Source organism: Pipistrellus kuhlii, unplaced genomic scaffold, assembly GCF_014108245.1.
Source record: "Pipistrellus kuhlii isolate mPipKuh1 unplaced genomic scaffold, mPipKuh1.p scaffold_m20_p_18, whole genome shotgun sequence".
NCBI lineage: Eukaryota > Metazoa > Chordata > Mammalia > Chiroptera > Vespertilionidae > Pipistrellus > Pipistrellus kuhlii.
The window spans coordinates 23,800,097-23,820,939 of record NW_023425493.1 but is presented as its reverse complement, the minus strand read 5'-3'; the positions used below and the strand labels follow the sequence as shown (position 1 = coordinate 23,820,939).

The following is a 20,843-nucleotide window of genomic DNA, read 5'->3' as shown; positions in this document are numbered from 1 at the left end:
AATGTCCATATTATTTGGCACTTAATATGTACTCTGAATGCTAGCTATAATTAAGATAATCATGATGTTAAAATATTCTGTTTAAGAAAGAAATATAATACATTGTATGAAGTTTTTCATTTAAAAAATGGTTAAACATAAAATGGCATCCTGCAAGGTGTGCTTTCCATTTTTAAAAAGTGATTTTTCTGAAGTGCCTTCTCATTAATGAAATTAATCAAAATGACGTATAGCTTTACCAACCACGCCAGTCCTTTGGATGAGTTTCGAGCACAATGTCCTGGTCGCCATGCCGGTAAGATGTGTGATGGAAGTGTGAATTGAAGTGGCATGGAGATTCTGTGTTTTGGGAAATACTAAGCATGTTGCTGGCATACAGAGTGTGTTCTAGGGATGAATGAAACACATGAAGTAACAGGCAGCCCCCAAACTTCTTGGTTATAGATCTTGTTCTTCTGACAGGTTCTCATGCCAGGCCTTGTGGAGGGGTCTACTAAGAGGAAGCGGGTTCTAAGTCCAGAAGAGCTGGAGGAGAGAAGGAAGAAAAGACAAGAAGCAGCAGCCAAGAGAAAGAAGCTAATGGAAGAGAAGCAGAGGAGAAAGGAAGAGGAGGAACATAAGAAAAAGTATGTGGGCATTATTTGACTGCATTAATAATAAAGCTGAGGATCACAATTGATAAAAGAATCACTATTGTATACCGAGTCTACAGTTGAACATCATTTTTTTAAAAACAGCATTGATTGATTTGAGAGAGAGGAGAGAAAGAGATATCATTTGTTGTTCTACTTACACATTTACTGCTTGATTCTTGTATGTGCCCTGACTAGGGATTGAATCAGCAACTTTGGTGTATTGAGATGACGCTCTAATCAACGGAATAGAACATCGTTTTAATATTGCAGAAAACTTTAAAAAAATATATATTTTATTGATTTTTTTACAGAGAGGAAGGGAAAGGGATAGGAAGCTAGAAACATCAATGAGAGAGAAACATCGACCAGCTGCCTCTTGCACACCCCCCACTGGGGATGTGCCCGCAAACAATGTACATGCCCTTGACCGGAATCGAACCTGGGACCTTTCAGTCCGCAGACCGACGCTCTATCCATTGAGCCAAACAGGTTTCAGCAGCAGAAAAATTTTATAAAGCTGATAGTTCCTGTTGATAACAATATTATTATAACAACCTAAACATTTACTGAGGTAAAAATTCCCGAGTGCCTAGGCAGAGAAGATACATTCAGTTGAGGCAAGAAAATCTAAGGTTTTATTGTAGTTAACAAAAAGTAGTTTACTCACAGTCCCTTCTAGTCATGTTCTTAAGAACAGGGATATCTGGTGGCTGCTCATTACTGAAGTATAGACATGAAGCAGTCAAGCTAATTGGTAAGCCTACTTACTTATTTGCAGATTGGCAAAAGTGTAGGGTGAGTTTCTAATTGCGTTCACGTGGCACTCCATGTCTGAATAGCAGTACAAAATGTGGTCCACGGGAAATGGTGATTCGCCTGATTAAATTCCTTTTCTCTCTGGCCTGTTGAAGGATGGCCTGGTGGGAGTCCAATAATTACCAGTCCTTCTGCCTGCCTTCTGAGGAGAGTGAACCCGAGAGTCTAGAGGAGGAGGAAGATGAGAGCTCAACCCAACTGGATTATGAAGATTCAGACTCAACCTTCATCAAGTATGTTAGTGGCGATGTCACCCACCCCCAGGCCGGCGCGGAGGATGCTGTGATCGTGCACTGCGTAGGTAGGAGAAGTGGTATGGGCTCAGGGCGGCGGCCTTAGTCTTTATGGTGCTAAGAACTGGGGAGGATGAAGCAGAACCCTGACCTAGTGCAGTCGTGTGTGGTCAAAAAAAAGTGTGAATTTTAGCATCAGGAGACTTGGATTTGACTGTTGTCTTTCCTTTACCTGGTTGAGTAACCTAACCTCCCTAGGCCTCAACTTCCTTATCCATATAATGGGATGGTACTATCTACATTATTCTCTTCACAAGGTTTTTAGGAGATGGAAAGAGGCAATGTTCACAAGGCAAATGAATCCTTTGAGAAAAAGCAAAATTCCAAGCACGTTTCCCCCTCACAATCGTTGCACTTTTCATTTTTTACTTCCTCTGCCTGGAGCCCTCTTTCCCCAGTTAGCCACCTTCAAGCATTGTTCAAAGGTCTGTGTGTCAGAGAGATCTCCCCTGCTTGCCTCATACAGAATAGATCCCATCCTTACGCCTCCATTTCTCTATCCCCTTTCCTACCTTATTTTATTTGATGACACATATCACCATCTGACTTTACGTATTTTACTGTTTTGCACTAGAAAAAAAGCTTTATGGGGGCAGGGTTTGTTGTCCACTACTATAACCCTAGTGCTTAGAACAATGCCTGACACATAATACATGCTAACAAATATTTGTAATATGAATGAATGACTCTAAATACAAGGTACTAACCAACTCTCTGTTAACACCAGAATAAACCATTTAACCTTTCCTCTTCCTTACCTGTAAAAAAATGGGAGTCAAGTATATTTGTTAAGTACCAGTGCTACAACACTGTTTTGTTACATCAACTTTCCACCGTTCTTCCTCCATCATTTCCCAGGAATTACAGAAGTTCTACAGAGATTTTGCTCTTTCAGAACACTAATTTTTTCAATGCTTTCCTGTTATGATGGCCGGATATATTGGAGAAAATCTAAACATATTTGAGAAATCCAACCTATGGTATTCCTAGGAGTTTAGATTGATTTTTCAAAGGGAAGAAAAAAAAATTTCCTTCTACAAGTCTATTTGGTATAACTTTGTTGTTGTTGTTGTTTTTAATTGTGGACTGAACTTTGCCTCCTATAAGAAGAAAATTTCCTTTCTTCTGTCAGATGACTCTGGCCACTGGGGCAGAGGTGGTTTATTCACAGCTCTGGAAAACAGATCTACTGAGCCAAGAAAAATATATGAGCTGGCTGGAAAAATGAACGGTAAGGAGCAAGCAGAGAGAAGGGTTAGGGATGGAATAAGAGAGGACTCTTAGGGTAGCATCATGTGGATTTAAAAAGCAGTAGATAAGGAGTCAGAAGAGCTGGTTGGAGTCTGAATTCTGTCATCGATGAGCTAGTTGTAGTGTGACTTTGAGACAGTCCCTTCACCTCCCTCTGCCTTTTTTCTCTATTGTAATTTGTGAATTATGGACTATAATGAGGATAATGAATGTGCAACTGCTTTGGTAATGTTGATCCCTGCATGCATGTTAAAGTTTTGGATTTCACTGCTTACCCAACTCACCCCATCTTCATAAGGGAATCTCATGAAAATTTGAGAGCCTATGGGAGAGAAATCAGACACACCATTAAAGTGCTAACAAAAGCTGGGTGCCGAAGGGAAGAAGGCTGTAGCATAACGTTAGCACAAGTGGTGGTAAAGCTGTTTGGTGCCAACGAGATTTGGAAGTCTGAATAGCATAGAGAAGGGATAAGGGCATCTCTTTTTAAGTACTGTACACGTTCCCAATTTTTTTGTAAAAATTGAGCTTTTTTGGGGGCACTAAGCCATACCTTTATGACAGTGGTAAACATAAATATCAGGCAAAAATGGCTCAGCTTCCAAAAGGCCCTGCTGCTACTGAATGGAGAGCAGGAAGCTACTTTGAGGACTGAGCTCTTTAAAGACACAGAAGTTAGGGCACTTACAGAGAATGTCATCATTTCATCTCTGAATCCCCAGGGTTAGCACAGAATGCCTGGATAGTAGGGTGTTCAATAATGTCAATAGTAAACTTTTGTAAAATAAATATAAAGTAGAGAAAACGATTTTGAGGGGAAAAAGGAGTACCTAGCTGAGACAGTGACTGGGTCCAGGAGAGTGAGATAAGGCAAATTTGAAACCTGATTGAACTCAGTCTTTAGTGAACTTAATGTTCTTTCTGTTGCTCCTTTTTCTTGTATTGCAGACTTGAGTTTGGGAAGTGTCCTTTTATTTCCTATTGATGATAAAGAGTCAAGAAACAAAGGGCAAGATTTGGTAAGTAAAAAAAACCACATCTCCTATCAGAGCTAAAATATGGCTCCTATCACCTCCCCTTTGAAACACCTCCTGCTCCCACTGACCTCTGTCACTGTGTATTAGTTTGCTGGGGCTACCATAAAATACCACAGGCTGGGTGACTTCAAAAACTGAAGTTTACTTCCTCACAGTTCTGGAGGCCACAAGTCTAAGGTGAAGGTGCTGGCAAGGCTGGTTTCCTCTGCGGCCTCTCCTTGGCTTGCAGGTGGTTGGTTCCATGCCCTGTGAGGACATGGTCTTTCCTCTGTGCCCAAATTCCTCCTTCCTGTAAGGAGGTCAGTCAGAATGGGTTAGGCCCCACCCTGAAGGCCTTTTCAATCGGATTACCTTTTTGAAGGTCTTATCTCCAGATACAATCACATTTTGAAGTACTGTGGGTCAGGACTTCAACATATGAATTTGGGGGGACACAATTCAGCCCATAACCAGGTTGAACCTCACTTTCCGATGCACTCTGCCATCCCCCATGCTTCTGTTCATCTCAGCTTCTGGAGTATTGTTCTCACTTTCTTGTTCTCCCCTCTGATTTAGAGGACAGGCCCCTCCTAATTGCAGAGTTTAATCTGTATCATCAGTATTGCATGCAGTATGGCTTATAGGAAATGCTCAATAAACATTTACTGAATGAATAAGGAAACATGACTAAAAACTGACAGTTTCGTCATTTGTTACATGAAAAATTCTGTAAAAGACCTTGCTTTCTAGCCAACCATAAGCCAAGAAGAAGCAATCCACATTTCCTCTGCCTGCATTAAAATTCTTCTTTTGTATCTTAAGTGCCTCCCACTTGCCTGTCATTTGGAATTATTGTAAAATGTTTTATTTACCACTAACTTAGCTTTCTCCAGAGCCTGAATTCATATTCAAATTTTGGGCCAAACTGACTGAGCCCTGACTGGTGGGGCTCAGCTGGTAGGAGCCTTGTCCCATTCACTGAAAGGTCACGGGTTCAGTCCCCAGTTGGGGCACATGTGGGAGGAAACCAATTGATTCCCCCCCCCCCCCCGACATCAATGTTTCTCTCCCTAAAAATCAATGAACATGTCCTCGGTGAGGATTAAAGAATTGAAAAAAAAATTTCACTGACTTAAACAAGATATTTAGAAACTAGGCTGAGAGGACCTTTTCTTGAGATTAATGGCCCGTGTGCCTAACAATAAAGTGGTTCCTGCTTGTTTCTGCTTGTTCTAAAATGCTGAGAAATGAGAATGACACAATGGTTGTGCATAAAAGGCTCAGAAGCCAGTGACTAAAAAAAACTGTTTACAGTGAGTATAACCAAGACTGTGATGTGACTACTGGTGTACGTCCCAGCCACGGCCTTGACACCCTCTCCAGATCCACTCCTCTTTGATTAGGAGGGGAGATAGTTGGCATTTTGAACAGAGAAGAATGACAGCTTATCCTGGTGTTTGCAGAGCTTACCTGAGCATCAGCTAGTGGGCTGGAGTACAAGAACCTCAAAAGGCCTTTCTGCTCCAAAGACTGAAAAATTCCTTTTTTATCCTTGAGAGCATTTAGAAAGGCCAACATGTCTTGGACTCGGGATTTTTCCCCCCTAATTTTTATTTATTTTTCTTTTTTCTTTTTTAAAATATACATTTATTGATTTCAGAGAGGAAGGGAGAGGGAGAGATGAAACCATCAATGATGAGAATCACTGATTGGCTGCCTCCAGCATACCCCACACTGGGGATCGAGCACACAAACTGAGCATGTACCCTGACTGGGAATCGAACCATGACCTTCTGGTTCATAGGTCGATACTTAACCACTGAGCAACACCAGCTGGGCCATTACAAATTTTTTTTTCAAAATCAAAATGCCAAGCCTTGATTCCCCCCTAATTTTTAAATATTAATATATTTTTATTTATTTCGGAGAGGAAGGGAGAGGGAGAGACAGATAGAAACATCGATGATGAGAGAGAATCCTTGATTGGCTGCCTTCTGCATGCCCCCCACTGGGAATCGAGCCCACAACCCTGCCATGTGCCCTGACTGGGAATTGGACCGTGACCACCTGGTTCATAGGTTGATGCTTAACCATTGAGCCATGCTAGATGGGCGTCAGGTTTTAACATATCTTAAAAAGAGTAAGGAAAGCTTATATAAAGTTGCCACAAAATAAGATAAAACAATTATAATGGGTGTGAAATCATAGATTTTGTACATGGCTATTCAGGCAGAGCATTCAAAAGAGGTGGAGCTACCCCGAGTGATTCATAAAGGGGGACCACTCACACCCCCTCCAATGGCAGGTCACTTAGTTGGCTGTGTAGCCACCTCATGCCGATTCAGCTATTAATGATGGTTTCTCTTAGTTGGCCTTGATTGTGGCTCAGCACCGTGATCGCTCCAATGTCCTGTCTGGCATTAAGATGACAGCCCTAGAAGAGGGCCTGAAGAAGATTTTTTTAGCAGCAAAGAAAAAGAAAGGTAAGCTCCTCCATTTGTCCTTAGGAGTAGATGGGTTTTTGTAATTTGGTTTTTAAGGAGTGAGAAATGTCAAGAACCTGTTCAGTATGCATAGTAAAGGTAAGTCCCGATGTGAGAGGCGAGAGAAGTAACCACCTTGTCATCTTGTATTTATAAAGTCCTTTTTCTTTTCAAATTACTTCTGTATCCCTGTATCTGTGATCTGTGTATCATCTGCATCCACTGGGGGACTTGTACCATGATTTCACAGATGAGGAAGGAGGCACCAGAGATGAAGGAAACTGGTCACATGCAGTTGGGAAATGCCCTCTATCGAGTCCTCTCTTGGAGAGTCACAGTCCACATCAGCAGACAGTTCTCTGTCAAAAACCACAGTTTAGTGTTGTTTCCAAAACTTGTATGTCTCAGAGTTTGAACTTTTTGACTTATTAATGAATCTTTGCTTAATTTTAATTGCATCTCGAATATTGATCATATATTCTGTTCCCATTGTACCTACTTCTTTTCAGGGCCTACCTGTAGGCCAGTCCTTGTCTTCAACAGAATTATTTTTCCATATTACATCCCTCCCCAGAATATTCGTGAGGTTATAATTGTTTGCTTTGAGTGGGATGGTCCATTGGAAACTACAGAGTGACTAAGAGTAAAGATCATTTTCTGTGTGTGTGTGTGTGTGTGTGTGTGTGTATATATCCATCAATCCATTTAAAAATATATATTTTATTTATTTATTTTTTTACAGAGAGGAAGAGAGAGGGATAGAGAGTTAGAAACATCGATGAGAGAGAATTATCAATCAGCTGCCTCTTGCACACACCCTACTGGGGATGTGCCCGCAACCAAGGTACATGCCTTTGACCGGAATCAAACCCGGGACCTTTCAGTCCCCAGGCCGATGCTCTATCCATTGAGCCAAACCGGTTTTGGCATCATCAGTCCATTTTTAATGAAGGAAGACATCATAATCTATTCTTTCTTCTTTTCAACAGCAAGTGTCCATCTCCCACGCATTGGGCATGCTACGAAAGGTTTCAACTGGTATGGTACTGAGCGACTTATACGGAAACACTTGGCTTCAAAAGGCATCCCAACTTACATGTATCCTTTTGTTACTCTACTAGTGTCTCCTCCCACTTCAAAAGGGAAAATGGCTTACGTTTTCTGATATCACTATTTCACCCAGCATCAAAGCCTCCTCTGCCCCATTTTTCACTGTGCCCCTCTTTAATGAGAGAAAATCCAAGAAGCACTTTCTAACTTTTATCGAAGAAGACAAGTACATCCAAGCCTTTCTGGGTGCCAAGAGCTAAAAGATACATGAGAGGAGACCCAGGTGGGTGGCTGGAGGTGGTGTCTTGGCTGAGGTACTCTGCGGGCACCTTCCCATGGGGTCCAGCAGCCGAGTGGGCAGAGGCCTAGGGTGGGAGGGCCTGCCCTCCAGAGAGCCAGGCTCTCTGATAGTTCAGTGACTTCTCCTGAGGAGGTACCTGCCATCTCCAGAAAATCTCAAGGTCTGTGGGCTCTATAGAACCCACAAAGTCCTGGTGACCTGACAGTAGCATCCAGCGATGCCTGGTCATTATATACCACCAGTCTATCCAACAACCTTTAACATCCAAGATGGACCTGACTTCCAAGATTGAGTTGTCAACAGTGAGACACCAGTGGTTGTGGATTTTCATGGACAGTGGCGTGGCCTCTGCAAGATCCTGGGGCCAAGGTTAGAGAAGGTGGTGGCCAAGCAGCATGGAAAGGTGGTAATGGCCAAGATGGATATTGATGGCCCCACAGACCTCGCCATAGGGTATGAGGCGTTCGCTGTGTCCATCATGCTGGCCATCAAGAGTGGGGACGTGATGGACAAATTTGTGGGCATCAAGGGTGAGGAACAGCTGGAGGTCTTCCTGAAGAAGCTGATTGGCCCTTCTTACCCTTGCACACTGGGACCCTGTGGTCCTGGGAGGATCCCTGATAGAACTTAGTCCTGTGCAGGCCCCTCCTGTCGCCTCCCTTCTGTCTGGCCCCAGAAGGGTCTGTGCTTTTGCCCTCCATTCAACCATAGCCAGTACTGCGCTCTCCTGCAGAGTCTGTCTGTTTCACTGGGCAGAAGGGCGTGTCCACAACAACCAGATTCCTCCCCTCCCCTAGCCGAGTCTGGCTGTGTGCTCTGCCTGCTGCTAAAGGGCCTGTGTTCCTGACTCATCAGCCCCACTCCCTTTTGCCTCCCCTTTTGCTCCACATGCCCATCTTTAGATGTTTCATTGCGTGGGTCTCTCAGGCATATTTGTGCTTGAGCAGGGAATCTTTGGTTGAAATATGGGTGTTCAGGTTGTTGAAACTTCCATGGGAGAGACTAAGAGGTCTGTCATGCCACCATTCCTCTGATATAATCTAGTTTTGTTAAGACTAGTATTTTCTTCTAATGACCTCTTTGTTGTATAAGTTAGATTGTTTGAACTATTACAAGAAGTCCAAATGTAATAATCATATAGAAACTCTTATCTTTTTCTACTTAATGAAATTAATTCACTCAGTGTTGGTTTTCAAGGTATTTAAATTACTATAAAAACTTAGTAGAGAAGTCATGTTTTGTACCCTTGCATAATTTAAGCAGAATCAAAAACATTCTAGTACATCAGCAGTAGCAGTAACAAGTACTATCAACATCTGAAGGATTTACAATATGCTGAAAGGGAATTAAAGGTATTCTACTTCTGAAGTCATTATCTTAACAAGGACTAAACTAGACAACTAGTAGTTCTAGTAAAGTTGATTTTAAAGTGGTGAAATGTATCTTCCTTGACTATCCTTATCAGATATTACTTTCCCAGAAACAAGGCTGCTGTCCCTCACTCACAGTACTCATCTTCCTCCTCAGGACAGCTGCCGCCCTGAGAACCAGCCCCGGCTCAGCCCCAGCCTTCAGCAGCTAGCTAAGGGTTTTGCTCAGAACTACTGTAAAGAATATTTTGAAAGAAATTGGGATCTGAAAGGTGGGCTTCTGAGATACTCTGAATTCTAATTTTGTTCCGGATGTGTTGCTCTGATTGGTACCTGTAATACAGGGATGTGTAAGTTAGATGGGAAAGTCCTTTGGCAGCTTCTCAGGGCCCCAGTTGGCATAGCTATTTGAATAATAATAAAATTTCTATCTCTAATGTTTTCATTGCTTTCTTCCCCCAATTTGGATTTCTTCCCCTCTGTCAGACTGGATTAGAATATTTAATAGTCTAAGTGTTCTAATTACCACCAATTTAAGCTATATATTTAATATAATATCAACCAAAATACCAAAGGAATTGTTCAAATTGTCAGATTGATTGTAGGGTTTACCTGGGAAAAATAAACATATATAAATAGTAAATAACATATACTATACCTTCAATAATAAGAAGAAATGTTTGAAATGGAAAGTCTTGCCTGACAGATAAAATTACATTATATAGGTACACTGATTAAAACAGTTTAATACTTGTTCAGAAATGGGCAAAGGAAGGATACACCTAGATGGGGTTAAGACAACTATCTAATCATTGGAGGGGGAGGAGGAAGATAAAATAATTTGGTCTGGCTGTACCAAGACAGGGGTGAGTTAATTAAATATTTGACCACATATAGCAGGCTAATTTTCAAGTTGATAATTTTGTATAGGACAAGAATGATGTTATAAATTATCCAAATGGCTCTTGGCCAAAAAAAGGTTCCCCACTCCTGGTATATATAAAAGTTATTAAAGAACATCCTGAAAGTTTCCTTCAGAAGGAAAAGAAAACATTGTTTTCTTTTTCTCTTAATTTTTTTGTATCCTATGAGATAATGGATATTAGTTAAGCTTATATACATGATATGTTTATAATATGACTATATAAACTCACATTAGGGATTTATGTAAAATATAATTTTTAATGATGGGCATAATTAAGATTCTTTTAAAAAATATATATATTTTATTGATTTTCTACAGAGAGGAAGAGAGAGGGATAGAGTTAGAAACATTGATGAGAGAGAATCATCTACCAACTGCCTCTTGCACACACCCTTCCGGGGATGTGCCTGCAACCAAGGTACATGCACTTGACCGGAATCGAACCTGGGACCTTTCAGTCTGCAGGTCGATGCTCTATCTACTGAGCCAAACCAGTTTGGCAAGATTCTTTGTGACTTCCATTTCAGAATAATACAAGGGTGCTAAGAAATATTTATGATAAAAAACAGGCAGTGGTAAGGTTGAGACCACTGGGCTGGTAAGAAAGCTTTTAAATAGACATCATTTCAGATTTTGGTTGAAGGTGAGAAATGTGATGGGGATTTAATTAATTCCTTGACTCTCAATTTTTTTATGAAATGGAGATACTAATTATAATCTGAATCATAATCTAATTCAGGGCTGTTATTAAGTGTTAGCATATGTAAAGCTCTTCTGCCCTGCACATAGTAAATACTGAGGACTGTTAGCTATTATGATCATTATTAAAATGAGGATGCTATATGCCTCCTAAGGTTATAAATATTTAGCAAGATGTTATACAAAGTACCTAGTTAACAAATGTCCAGTAAATTTATTTTATTGAATTCTAATTTCACAAAATAAGAACTGAGCATGGAGGCATGGAACAGACTGACATACTTTGATGTGGGGTTGGGGGGGATGAGAAGAGATAATCCAAATAACTTATATGCATAGCCATGGACATGGGCAATAGGATGGTGAAGACCTGAGGGGGGTGGGTAGGGCTTGGGAGGAGCAGGGTAAAGGGAGAGAAAGTGGGAGACATCTGTAATACCATCAACAATAATAATAATAATAAAAATAATAAGACCCTTGCTAATTTTATTATAAAAAATAGCAAAGCAGAAATTAAACATTCTAAACAAATTTTTAGTTATTCTATTTATTTTACTTAGGACACTCCATGGACATTAACTAGGATACTTAAAAGTCATTTCAATTAGGTATCTTTTTAGTCCTTCATCAATTATTTCAAGTGTTCTAGTCTTAAATACATTTCTTTCTTCTACAAACTTCTGAAAGAGATGAACACCTCCACCTACACCAAAATAATGTGCTTTGCTGGCCAAAAGTACCCGCCCATTTTTACCTAACAATTGAAGGAATGTTTGGTGCAGAGTATCATAGTAATCCGGATTGTAAATCGTTTCTGAGGTGAGAATGAGGTCATATTTTTCAAAGTATTTTTCACTGGTTACGAGCTTACAAAACGTAGACCACTCCCCAGAAAAGAACCGGCACTGACCTAGTTTTTGTGCTGCTTTTGATTTCCTGCATCTTTTCACGTCCAGCTCGTTTCCATCATTTTCTTCATCTTCCAGAGAAGAGTTAGCTGCCACATTAGGTAAAGTTACTTCGTCGATCACCAAACTGTTATAATCTTGAAAATGAACTTCTTTGGCCCCTCCCTTGAGCGCCACTAAACCCAGCAACCCTGATCCACAGCCAAGATCCAACACTCGCCCCCCAGCAAATTTCACTTGGGCCTTCGTGAAATAAGCCAGGAGGTCAAAGGTACATTCCCAGATTTTTAAACCTCCTTCGTAAACACCGGTAATCAGATCAGAGTGAGACGAGAAGGTTTTTGAAACGATGTTTTCTCCAGGGAAGTTCTCTTTCAACAGGATGGTTTTCACTACCGATAGGTTAACGTGCTGGAGACCTGGTAATGTTTCTATGACTTTAGTTTCCAACACTTCCTTTAGATCTTCCGGCACAGCATGCTCTTTGGCGAGTCTCAGGCAAGGCTGATTTTCATGAGGCTCTAAGTTCCCTGAACTGGGAGCTGCATTGGGTGAGTTGCATGTGTCTTGGGAGGGAGCTGCGTGTCCCACTGACTTAGGTCCCCAGGAGTGACTCGGAGGGAAGACAGACTGTTCTGTAGAACATTTTGTGTCTCTGTGTTTACCTTTTTGACTTTCTGAGACTGAAGATTCTTTTGAGGAACTCGGGGTCAAAGTTCCATCTCCAGGGGGCGTTAGTTCATTTTCCAGATGGTCCTCTATAGTGAAATTAAATTGGAAGGCCATCCTCGGACAATCCTTCAGTTCAAAGGGAGACTCCTCAGCTTCTGGATAGAATTGATGACAAGAACGTGAACCTGTTTCAGTTACTCAAGTAGTTTTGTTTGGGTCACTTTCTCTTTAGTAGCTTATACAGTTACAGATATTTAGAGTTGTTTCCAAATCACTTTTTAGAGACTTTTGCTTTCTGTTTAACTCTGGAGGAAAAAAAAATTGTTAGTAAAAAGCAAAATGACATATTTCCTTAAAATATGATATTAAACAGTAATCATTCCAACCCCCTCCGCTAGCTGCTTTTTCTATACAAGTTTTGAGGGAGATAGAGATTTGGAAACACACAACCCGTCAGGGGTCAAAAAGCTGGATTAGAGAATGAAGAGTAAAAACAAATAATAGAACAGCAGCAGCAACAACTACAATAGCAAAAAAACAAAAGTCCCAAGTTTTCAGGAAGGAACTGACAAGCCTAGCTACTTGTTGTCTGTCACCTGTCATGAGCCTGTCCAAACGTATTTACCTACTAAACTAACAGAATCTCTTCACTCAGTCTGTTCCTGTTCCAAGTAACAAGAATTCAAGAGTTTATTTTGGTAAATGTGTAGCCCTGTAAGAACTTGCACGACTCTACTTTGGTGCAAGTTCATCCAGATGAGCTCACAACACTTTAGTGGATATCAGCAGCCCTAAGTGTATGGGAGTGGGGTGATTCTTGGAGTCATCAGTGAAGGTTAGTTTGGCGGCAGAACAAACACAAAATAAGGACTCTGAACGGTTTGGAGAGGCCTGTGGAAAATGGAAGCAACTTTCCCGAGGCCCTCACGGTACTAGATCTGCTTCAGATCGCACATTTCTGGCAGTGGGGGCTCTATTCCCATTCAACGAGACGTACAGAGTAGGGCCACACGGCGAAGTGGACAGGAACCGGATCCAACCCCAGCAGACCTGCAATCTCAAAGCCCCCTGGGATCGACGGTAGCAAATCTGGGGTCTTCCGGCTTTCATCTCCCCAAAGCGCCTCAATGTAACAAGAGAAATCTAGACCTTGGGACGCTCACAGCTCCGCAAGTTCCCAGCTCACCGCCGCGTGTAGAAACCTCGTGTCCCCGCAGATGCTCTGGGCTGAAAGCGCGCACCAGTGAGTCGAGTCCTCCGCGGGGGCCAGAGAAGCCCGGTTTTTCTCTGCCGCGCCGGGCCCCGGGCTCAACAAGGAACGCGGCCCGCCCCCTCTCTATGGTATTGTCGCTGTCGGAGCGCTCGCAAGGCCTGCCGGGACGGCGGCGTTTCCGGTCCCGGCGGTGGCGGGACAGTTTGGAAGCTGGTTGCTGCGGGGAAAAGCATGTCTCAGGAGCGCGCCGCCTCGGCGAGCGCCGTCCCCCTGGAGGAGTTAGGCAGCTGGCCCGAGGAGCTGTGCCGCCGGGAGCTGCCGACCGTCCTGCCTCGGCTCCTCATATCCTTCGCTGTCGCTTTGCCCCCAGAGGGGAGTGTGCGGCAGGTGTCGCGTCTTTCCCCTCAGCCGGGCCACGCCCGCCGCCGCCTGGCCGTGTGGCGTTCCCGCGACCAGGAATCTCTCGGTTCTTTGTTGTGAGCGAGGCGGAGACGCGAGGGGACGGAGGGCGAGCGGGGGCCGTGTGCCCGAGAGCCAGGGCAGGCCTGGCTTTGGGACTGCTCGGGCTCGCAGAGGTGTCCTCTGTCCCTCGGTGATGGAGGTGGGAGTGGCATTTTCGTCCATTGCTCTGTGCCGTGGAGGTTTTTTTTGTTTTGTTTTGTTTTTTCTTCCTGTGCTCGTCACGGCTCTTGGACAGGAGCGTGGGAGAGGCGAGGACTCGGACCTGAGCTGTAAGGGTCACCATCTCTTCAGTGGCTTATACAGTAACAGGTAGAGACCTGACGCTAAGCTGGGTGAGGCAGAAGTCGCTCTGAGCTATCCTAAGATGCGTGGTGGGTCTGAATAATACCTTCCCCAGTATTGTGAGAACTAGAGATGCTGAAGGGCTCCTCCCCTCCCCTCTCCCACCTCCTTTCCTGCGTTGCTGACCAGGAGGAGTTGCTTTTGTTATTGGCTCCATCTGTTGGGGTTGAGTGGTTTGACGCCTCAGTTGTCCAGGTGCTGACCGCCTTTGTGGTTGTAAATGTGCCTCGGGTATTAGCCTTTCATGTTATTTTGGTAATATATATTTTTTTCATGTTTTTGCGCTCGCCTTCAACATAAAACTACACGGAAGAGGAAAAATGACCTTTATTTGAGAGAGTCCCAACACTGCATAAATAACTTTTACAGTCAAAGCCAAATACCAGTGTTGCCATCCCATAGGCGTCATTCGTCTCTAGGCCAGTTGGTCGCAAACTCATTAGTCAACAGAGGACAAACAGCCGCTCTGAGCCACAGTTTGCCGACCATTGGCTAGGCACTAGCACACTCCCACTAGGTACCAAAGCCTGATGTTAGTCGTGAAGATAAGGAATCCCCATCCTCAAGGAGTTGGACTTGGAAAAAAAATAAAAATAAAAGGAATAGATACGAAACGAAATAGATATCCTTCTCAAAGACGTGTTCTGGGTCCTTAATATGTATCAGGCAGGCTGGCAGGCTTTGGAGTAACACATGAGGAACATGGTTCCTTTTCCCCTCGAACTTATAGGGGAACCTCAATAATTGAAAGTCAACATTCCCACCTGGTTTTGCATCTAACACAACATTTAGAAAGAGGAAAAATGTTCTTCCACTTTTCTTCATTGAAATACGGCAGGTCCTAGGATAACTAATTTCTTTCAAAGTCATTTCATTATAAAATAGGAAGTTTTGTTTAGATCAGTTGGCCTATGGAAAAAGTGGTTTTGTTATACATCGTGTTGCTTTAAATCACAGAATCTATTGATAAATTAAGTGAGGACTCACCTGTAAATGGTTTCACAAATCTTGAATCCTCACATCTAGTCAGCAAGTTCTTTTGCCTCTGACTTCAAGCTGTATCTTGAATGCATTCACTTATTTCCATCCCCAGTTGCTATCAGTTTATTCTAAACTTCCATCACCTCTCACCTGGACTGTTAATAGTTTCCTTATGTCCTCTTATAATCCATTCTCTAAAAATAGTTCTGGGTGAAAGACCTGTCATTTCCTTTTTAACCACACCCCCCCCCCTCACCAAACTTACCGTTAGGCCTCATGTAATCTAAGCCTTGCCTTTTCTTCCTGCCTAGCTCACTACGCCATGACGATCCCCCACCGCTAGGTCTGTATGCTTGCTACTCCCTCAGCCTCCTTTGTCCTCCAGCCTTTAGTGCAGCTCTTCATTTGGGTCTTGGCTCAAATTCCACCTCACTGGGCCTTTTCCAGAGGCCTCAACTTTAGGTGGTTCTCACAAACCCAATTTGCAACATTTTTATTACTTTGCCCTGTTTTCTAAAGAGTACTTTAGCATTAACAGAAATAGTCTTGTTTGTTTTGTTTATTTAAAAAAATGTTTATTGCTTTCAGAGAGGAAGGGAGAGGAAGATAGAAACATCAATGATGAGAGAGAATCATTGATCAACTGTCTTCTGCATATCCCCCAATGGAGATCAAGCCTGCAATCCGGGCACATGCCCTGACTGGCAATTGAACCAGTGACCTCTTGTTGCACAGGATGATGTGCAATCCACTGAGCCACACTGGCTGGGCTATAAGTATATGTTTTATAATTTGATTACTGTTAGGATAACTTACTGTGCCAATTTTTCTAAGCTCCTGTTATGTGCAGAAGAGTTTCAGTCTGGTAAGAAAGGTGTGAAAATAATATGAAAAGAAGATAGAAAGTGGTGAGTGACTTAAGACAGCTACAGATAAAGTACTGTAGAAATGCTGAGGAGAGAGAAATTGCTTTCCTGCCTGAGAAACCAGAAATCCATGGCTCATTGGAGCACTGTTGGTCAGCTGTCAAAGATATTTTACCTAATAGCTTGGAAAAAAAACTTTTTCCAAGTCCAGAATATCCCTGGAGTGATTTTGAAAATATTTTCATAATATATATATATTTTTTAATCTAAAGGCTTTAACTTTTTATTTATTTATCATCACCTGAGGACATTTCCTTCCCTCCCCCCCCCCCCGAAATTGATTTTTAGAGAGAGTGGAAGGGAGAGGGAGAGACAGAGAGAAACACCCATGTGAGAGACACATTGATTGGTTCCCTCCCACATAATACCCCCGACCAGGGCTGGGAGCCTGCAATTGAGGTATGTGTCCTTAACCCTTCAGTCCACAGGCCGTTGCTTTATCCCCTGAGCCAGTTTTAACTATTTAAAAGCAAAATTATGCCAGTAATTTGAGTCTAGTTTCAATCTCTTACTGATTATTGCTTAAACTTTAAGAATGATTCTTTTAAATTTGTTTTCAGTAGTGAACATCCTCATAGTATGGTTTTCCTTAATTATTTTACTCCGTGTATCAACATTCTGACAGTTGGATTGAGCATATTCGTAAGTCAGATTATCTTATGATTTATTTTGATGTTAAGATGTGAATCATATTTATCAATAGAGTATTGGATCCCCTTCAAATTGAATCTTCCTATTGTCCTGCTACAGTCTCTCTAACTTTCAATTAAAATGCCCAAATTTCTTCTAATTACAGGACTTACAGATTTAAATTCCATTTTTGATAGATAGCAAACATATCCTGTTTAATAATGTGTGTGTAAGCACAATGCAAACTTTAAATGTTAGTTAAGCCATGGTTAACCTCTATGAAACAACTTGCAGACTATTGCTTTCAGCCTCTTAACATGTGAAGTAGCTTTAAAAAATAGTTTCTAGGTTACAGAAAGCTGATGATTTAGGTGATGACACATTTGTCATTTGGAAAAAGTTGACTTTCTCATCTTTATCTGTCTTCATCACCCTTATTTGATGTGATTTACTTAGTTAGCCAGGAGAGGTGGTGAAGAGTAATGACTAGACAGTAGTTTACATTTATTTTGAGTTAGAATGGTTGTGGAATATTTGTTTATAATTTTGAATCTTTGTTAGGAAAAGAATTATTTTTTATACTGAGTATGAGATACATATTCATTGTAGAAAATATGAAGTTCACAGAAAAAAACAAGACACTCATGGATCTGAAATGGTTAAGACTTTAATAGAGAATATTCTCATCCCATTTCTGTACATTCCCGCCAGATTACCTATTGTTCTTTGTATGTTCATGTTTACATATATTAAATTTGGGATAATATTTTGAGACCTTTATGCTTAATTTTAAAACTAAACATTAAAATTTTTTTTTTTTTTTATTGATTTCAGAGAGGAAGGGAGAGAGAGAGACATCAATGATGAGAGAGAATCATGGATTGGCCGCCTCCTGCACGAGGCCACGGCCCGGGTATGTCCTCACTGGGAATTGAACTGTGGCCTCCTCAAGCACTGAGCCACACTGACCGGGCCAGTTCTGCAAACATTTTTAAAATGGATCTTTTAAGAATTATTTATAGATCCTATTCAGTGGGCCTCAGTTGCTGGACATATTTTCCCTTTTTTTGTTATTATTTCACTTAATAGTTTCTCTACACAGATTATGGCATTTGAAACTGTACAGTGCTTTCTGTTGGTTGTGCTTACATATTTTCCCATTTGGAAAGAGCAATGATCTTTGTTGGCTGACATGATTAATATTCCTACAAAATGTGTTACTATTTTGCTTTATAGAAATTCTGAAAACCATTGTACAGATGTTTTTACCTCATATGAACCACCTGACATTGGAACAGACTTTCTTTTCACAAGTGCTGCCAAAGGTACAGTGCTATTAATCAATGTGCAAGATACAAAACAAAGGCGTTAAAATCTAAACTCCGTTTTAGAGCATTCTTAATTGTGTCTTTTTAAAAAATATATCAAACATATTTGTCATACAGATAAAGTTTAAAGGTAGATCTCATGTGAGAATACGGTGGTGGGGAATGTCTGGCTTGAGGGCCACATAAGGCCTTCAAAATCATTTGGTTTGGCCCTGTCAGGGCATTATTAAATTTTATCTTACTGTATTAATTAATTAAATTAATTAAATTAAATATTTTGGCCAAATATAGCAGGCTAATTTTTAAGTTGATAATTTTGTATCACCTGAGAATGATGTTATAAATATCCAAATGGCCCTTGGCAGAAAAAAGCTTCCCCACCTTGTGTTAGAGTAGGCGATTAAAAACTATTTTCAGCCGAGACCGGTTTGGCTCAATGGATAGAGCGTCTGCTTGGGGACTGAAGGGTCCCGGGTTCAATTCCGGTCAAGGGCATGTACCTTGGTTGTGGGCATATCCCCAGTAGGGGGTGTGCAAGAGGCAGCTGATCAATGATTCTCTCTCATCGATGTTTCTAACTCTCTATCTCTCTCCCTTTCTCTCTGTACAAAATCAATAAAAAACAAAACAAAACAAAAAAACAAACCTATTTTCAGATAATAGGGATCCTTTACTAACTGAATTTAAATTATTTGCATTTAGTTTTAAATGCTTTTGTATTTTAATGCTACTAAATGAAAATTTGGGATATGTGATAAAGGTAGTGAGTCCCTTTGTTGTATCTTCTCTGTAGGGTTTATTAGTAATTATTAAATAGCACTATCTGAAGAAATGGACCCAAGGTTTAATAAAGAAGTCTTAGGGTTAAAAAAGGCTGGTATACTGGTAAAATCAAGTAACTAAGAGAATATATTATTACTTTTTGATATATAATACTTTTTCTCTGAAAAGACATCTTTTTTTTTTTTTTTTTTTTTTTTAATTGAGAGAATTGAAGGTAGTTTGGCACCAAAATGAAATATATTTACGATAACTTATTCTCTTATTAGAATGGAGTTCTGAGTTTAGCTTTGAGGCAGATAACCATCAGAATTCCTCTTACTCATATTCACTTGGTTATTCTGTATCTAAGAAGATTCTTAGGATTTGTTCTTGACCAGAAGGAAAGGTCAGTTGCTGTGTACGTGAAATCAGGATGAGCATCAACAGGCCTTTGGGAAGCAGTGGGAAACCATCCTCTTTAATTACCTGGTCTTGTTGCCGGTATGCTTATTCCTGCACTGTGTAGGTCATTTAAATAGTTTAGAAAGATCTTAGTATTAAGATTTTTGGGTGGTTAACTTTTCACAGACAAAATACTTAGTTCTGAGGTCACATACTATACCTCTAACCTGGGAACTATATTTTGAGTTGGTTGAAAAGGGAAATTGGTTAGAATACAAGTAATAAGAGATTCAGCACAAATTCATTACTTTGCCAGGAATTATCCTTATAAATGCGTGAATATATTATACAGTAGGTTAAGACCATCATCTTGTATTATGAAAAGAGTAGCACTTACATTTGTTACGTCACCAAAAAATGAACTATTAATTATATTTTTTAATTATTAGATTCAAACCACAGAATTGAAAAATAAGTCAATTTCTGTCTGAAGTCTTTTTTTAAGCGACTGTACAGTCCTCGGGTTACATTGGACTTGACGTATGTCCTTTCGTGGTTTTTATAAATAAATGCCCTATCCCGTTTATTTATAAAAAAAAAAGTTCCATCATTTCGATGTATGTACATATGTGCTTTATGTTTTTTATTATTTATCACAAGTAAAGGTCAGGAATTGTTATCTTTCTTTTACTTTTTTTTTTTTTTTTTTTTTTTACTGTTTCACTTCATTACTGCTGTGTGTGTGCTCCATGTGAGTGACGTAGGTGCTTATGTAGGTGGGTTCCGACTTAATGTCGAAAATCGCTTTACTTCGCGCCGTAGGAACAGAAATTCAACGAAACCCAAGGACCCACTGTGTATTATACAGTAGTTTTACAGTTGTCCATATGGAAAATAGTACAACAATAAATAATACGAGAATAAATGCTGTTTCACATACAATTGTAAACTTACTTTTGCCCCTCCATGTATGTATAACATATATTCTAAACTTAATTAGGTGCAATTGTTAAGCTAGAGAATATCCCAAAGGTGTTAACTGATATAAAAATAAATCATCTTATTTTTTTTTTAAAGATAGCTTTCCTTTTCTAGTGACTTCTGTTTATAGTAATAACATGCTTTGTTTTTACAGACGGTGAAATTATTTGATGATATGATGTATGAGTTAACCAATCAAGCCAGAGAACTAACAAGCCAAAACTTAGAAATCCAGTCCACTCTAAGGAATATTTTACAGGTACGTCAAATTTATTAGAAAAGGAGACAGAGCTCAAAGAGTGTGAGAATTTTTATACTGATATTAGTTAGCCTTGTGTTCTTTATGTGATGGCCCAGTACTGGAATTATGTTTATAGAATTAAAGATATGAATGCAG

At 40.7% G+C, this 20,843-nt stretch overlaps 3 protein-coding genes and 1 pseudogene across 17 annotated transcripts in view; 3 read left to right on the top strand and 1 right to left on the bottom strand.

Annotated features, from left to right (window-relative positions):
- Positions 1 to 9,652, top strand: part of CHD1L (chromodomain helicase DNA binding protein 1 like) — a 34,762-nt gene extending 25,110 nt beyond the window's left edge. For 6 of the 8 annotated variants that reach the window (XM_036442877.2, XM_045583254.1, XM_045583252.1 and 3 more), the window contains 7 exons: positions 463 to 626; positions 1,547 to 1,752; positions 2,877 to 2,975; positions 3,944 to 4,014; positions 6,380 to 6,494; positions 7,484 to 7,592; positions 9,311 to 9,652. In XM_036442877.2, coding sequence (XP_036298770.1) covers positions 463 to 626; positions 1,547 to 1,752; positions 2,877 to 2,975; positions 3,944 to 4,014; positions 6,380 to 6,494; positions 7,484 to 7,592; positions 9,311 to 9,389 — 843 coding nt within the window. In that variant the 3' untranslated portion in view covers positions 9,390 to 9,652. Of the gene's footprint in view, positions 1 to 462; positions 627 to 1,546; positions 1,753 to 2,876; positions 2,976 to 3,943; positions 4,015 to 6,379; positions 6,495 to 7,483; positions 7,593 to 9,310 lie in introns of those variants that run through there. The other 2 variants (XM_036442879.2, XM_045583248.1) reach the window with 2 other exon arrangements.
- LOC123652570 lies at positions 7,880 to 9,304 on the top strand (annotated as a pseudogene).
- Positions 9,653 to 11,370: 1,718 nt separating the features above from the next.
- LOC118721692 (histidine protein methyltransferase 1 homolog) lies at positions 11,371 to 13,734 on the bottom strand. Of its 5 annotated transcripts, none has more exons than XM_045583247.1 (2): positions 13,606 to 13,734; positions 11,371 to 12,724 (listed from the first exon to the last, which is right to left on the bottom strand). In XM_045583247.1, the coding sequence occupies exon 2, from the start codon at positions 12,531 to 12,533 to the stop codon at positions 11,415 to 11,417; it is 1,119 nt and encodes a 372-aa protein (XP_045439203.1). In that variant the 5' UTR covers positions 12,534 to 12,724; positions 13,606 to 13,734; the 3' UTR covers positions 11,371 to 11,414. The 5 variants fall into 5 exon arrangements, with proteins under 5 accessions (XP_045439203.1, XP_036298778.1, XP_036298780.1 ...); XM_036442885.2 differs by having other exon boundaries at positions 11,371 to 12,722; positions 13,569 to 13,705; XM_036442887.2 differs by having other exon boundaries at positions 13,583 to 13,698.
- A 108-nt stretch (positions 13,735 to 13,842) lies between these two features.
- The window catches only part of CUNH1orf112 (chromosome unknown C1orf112 homolog), a 39,337-nt gene continuing 32,336 nt past the window's right edge, over positions 13,843 to 20,843 (top strand). For 3 of the 4 annotated variants that reach the window (XR_004988796.2, XM_036442869.2, XM_036442873.2), the window contains exons 1-4: positions 13,843 to 13,974; positions 16,946 to 16,985; positions 18,210 to 18,298; positions 20,601 to 20,705. Coding sequence is in view for 3 of the 4 variants with exons in the window: in XM_036442869.2 (XP_036298762.1) it covers positions 13,864 to 13,974; positions 16,946 to 16,985; positions 18,210 to 18,298; positions 20,601 to 20,705 (345 nt within the window). In the remaining variant the exon portion in view is untranslated. Of the gene's footprint in view, positions 13,975 to 16,945; positions 16,986 to 18,209; positions 18,299 to 20,600; positions 20,706 to 20,843 lie in introns of those variants that run through there. The other variant, XM_045583235.1, reaches the window with a different exon arrangement.

Coding starts and splice junctions, on each gene's coding strand:
- LOC118721692 (XM_045583247.1), bottom strand. CDS start 12,533: ATGGCCTTCCAATTTAATTTCACTATAGAGGACCATCTGGAAAATGAA.